Genomic DNA, 3,034 nt, shown 5'->3' with positions numbered 1-3,034 from the left:
GTACATGTACACACACACCAATACACAGAGGTCACTCAGACACACACATACACACGCACACACTCACACCTGAGTTACTCACAGACAGACATACAGATAGATACAGGTGTGCATACACACATACACTCAGGTCGCTCAGATAGACATACACAGAGACACGTACACACACACACACAGTTACTCAAATACACACAGATGTGCACATCCACATCCAGAGTCACTCACAGACACACAGATTGACACAAATAGGCAGACACACACATACCCAGGCCCCTCAGACAGACATACACACATACGTGTGCACACTCACACACCCAGAATCAGCTCATCCTGGGAGACGGCCGGAGTGGAACCCTGAACCCAGTTCACAGGTGTGGAGCCTGAGCCCAGGCAGGACAAGTGATCTGCCCAAGACCATGCAGTGTATTAATTCATGTCCAGGCAGGGAATGCAGGTGGGCCTCCCAGGCAGGGCAGTTCTGTGAGAAATCCCCAGTCAGGGGTCTAACTCAGTACTGAGCATGTACGAGGCCCCCATTCAACCCCAGACAGGGATGAGTCCATGGTGGAGCAGGCGGCATGCGGGTGCAGGTACCCCGGATCTCCGGGTCTACACTGTTATGTGTGCTCACACATACACAGTTGCATATACAGTCACCTCAATAAATAATCACGTGCCATCCTGCAAGTAGTCTTCCCTCCATCACAACCCCCTCCCTCACCTCCTTTGCCTTGTCATAGCCACTCATCCTTCACATCTCAGACCAGACAGACGTCCCCTCCTCCAGGAAGCCCTCTCTTACACCCCACTGGCTCAACTGGGCCAGTCTTCTGGGCTCCCATGGCTCCCTGTGTCTCCAGCATCCCAGCCTTGACCCCTCTACCCGCGCCTCCTCCACGGTCTGGCAACAGGTCTGTCTCCCCCGACTGGGAACTCCAGGAGGATGGACCCGAAACTCCCTTTTTCAGTTGTATTTCCAACACCCAGCACGAACTGCTCAGTAAATATATGTTGTGGAAGGATCCCAGGGATGCAGATAGGATGGCACACGCCAAACCAGGACTCATCCCCACAGACACTCACGAACGTGACACACACCAACACTGCTATAAGGCTGCAAACGAAACAGTCACGCATACTGACGCTTGTTGTGTTCCAGGCACTGTGTTAAGCATCTACACACATTATCTCATTCAACCCTCCCATCAGCACTGCTGGGAGATGACTATCATTATGCACAGATAGACACATTTTACCAAGTGAACCAGCAAATACAAATCATCTTGTATGGTGCCTGGCACCCAACATCCACTCGGTCAACTGACAGAGGATACATTTTCAGGCGGTGATAAATGCCATAAAGGAAAGACAAAGCAGGGGCAAGGGGACCAAGAATGGCGGGACTGGTTGCCAGTTCAGACAGGGAGGTCAGGGAAGGCCTCCCTGAGGAGGTAACATCTGAGACAAATGAAGTGAGGCGGCGAGCCAAGAGATCATTGCCAAGGCGAGCCCACAATGCCACACACACATGACAGGCACACTCGGAGGACTCAGAACTACCACTCACAAACACATGTGCACAGAAACTCACACACTGAAAAGTCCTGCAATTCAGTGTTCCCACCCCTTTGCAGCCCCCACCCAAGAAGCCCACCCACTGATCCTCCATATAAGAGCTTGCTACCAACACCAGGGCTCCGTCCTCCCCCACCACCCCCCAGAGCCCAGAACACTGCAGCACAGATGAGGGGGGAGATGAGAAGCCCCCAGGTGTCTGGAGTGGAAGGGAAGGGGAAAGAGGAGCTGAGGGTGGGGACCGGACCCAGGGAGGGAAAGGGGGAGCTGCTGAGGTACAGAGTGAAAGCAAGTAAGAGGAGACAGCTAAGGAGGAAGGGCAGGACAGGCAGAGGGCGCTGGCCCCAGGCCCCTTACCTGGAGCCCCCATGCTGGAGTGAACCATGCTGCCCGCCCCGCAGGGCTGGGGGAACAACTGTGTCATCTCCCCGCCCTCTCTGGGGGCCAAGCCCTCTCAGCCGGAAGTCACCCAGGGAGGAAACCACAGTGTCCGCCCCCTTCAGAAGGGAAAATACTCTGGCCCAAAGGCCCACCTCAGCAGGCGGCGGACCCCAAACCATGTGTGTGTTGGGAAAGTGGGGGTAGTGGGGCACAGGATAAGCAGAGTCTCTGGGAGGTGCTGCAATAGCAGCCCCAGCCCTCCAGCTGCCTCCACCAAGGCAAACACATCTGGAACAGTATTGTGGGTCTGGGAGAGAGGATGGGCCCATGACAACAACAACACTAAACCCTGGCTAGAAGTTTTTTTTGGGGGGGGGGGGGCTTTCCCAATGCCAGGCTTGACCGGCGCACTTGACAGGCACCATCTCTTGAGGTGATCACTATTTGCCCCGTTTTACAGACGAAAAGACTGAGGGCCAGAGAGCTGAGGTGGCCTTTCCGAGGGCCCAGAGCCAAGAAGTGATGAAGCCAAGAAGCAGAGCGGGAGGAGACGTTTATGGTGGGCGTCCTGCAAGGCTGTGGGAGCGGAGGTACCCAGCCACGCACCTGTCCCCAGGTGAGGCGTCCGTCCGCTGACAGGAAGCGGTGCCCGTGGGAAGTGGCAGTGCGGGCGACGGGGCGGGGCCTTAGCCCAGAGTGGCAAGACGTCTGCCAGGGGGCAAATGCGGGCGCCCGAGACGGTTCGGGTGAGGGGAGCCCCGGGGCCCCTGACTGCCCGCAGGCCTTTCTCAGAATTGCGCTCCCGGCCCAGCATTTCCCTCCGCGCCCGCCAGAGGGCGGCAGCACCCAGCCAATAGGCCGGAGGGCGGGGCCGGCTGCGGAGGAGAAAGCCCCTCCCTCCGCTCCCCTCCCCGCCCCCCCCCCGCCCCCGCGCGCACACCTGCGAGGGTCACACAAAGGCGCAGGACTCCCCGCGCACCGCGGCGCAGACAAAGGCGCGGCCGAGTCCGCTGCCCTCTTCCTCCTGCCCGCGCCCGGTCCGAGGCTGTCAGGCCACCTGGCGCCTCTAAACAGCCCG

General features: G+C 58.1%; 1 protein-coding gene across 3 annotated transcripts in view; it reads right to left on the bottom strand.

Annotated features, from left to right (window-relative positions):
* POU2F2 (POU class 2 homeobox 2) overlaps positions 1–2,013 on the bottom strand; it is a 33,056-nt gene extending 31,043 nt beyond the window's left edge. For all 3 annotated transcript variants that reach the window (XM_034986600.1, XM_034986603.1, XM_034986602.1), the window contains exon 1: positions 1,933–2,013. In XM_034986600.1, coding sequence (XP_034842491.1) covers positions 1,933–1,999 — 67 coding nt within the window. In that variant the 5' untranslated portion in view covers positions 2,000–2,013. The remainder of the gene's footprint in view (positions 1–1,932) is intronic.
* Positions 2,014–3,034: the final 1,021 nt, after the last annotated feature.

Source organism: Mirounga leonina, unplaced genomic scaffold (genome assembly GCF_011800145.1).
Source record: "Mirounga leonina isolate KUSES-001 unplaced genomic scaffold, KU_Mleo_1.0 Mir_376, whole genome shotgun sequence".
Lineage (NCBI taxonomy): Eukaryota > Metazoa > Chordata > Mammalia > Carnivora > Phocidae > Mirounga > Mirounga leonina.
Note: the sequence above shows the minus strand (reverse complement) of the source record. Positions and strands in the feature narration are given on the sequence as shown.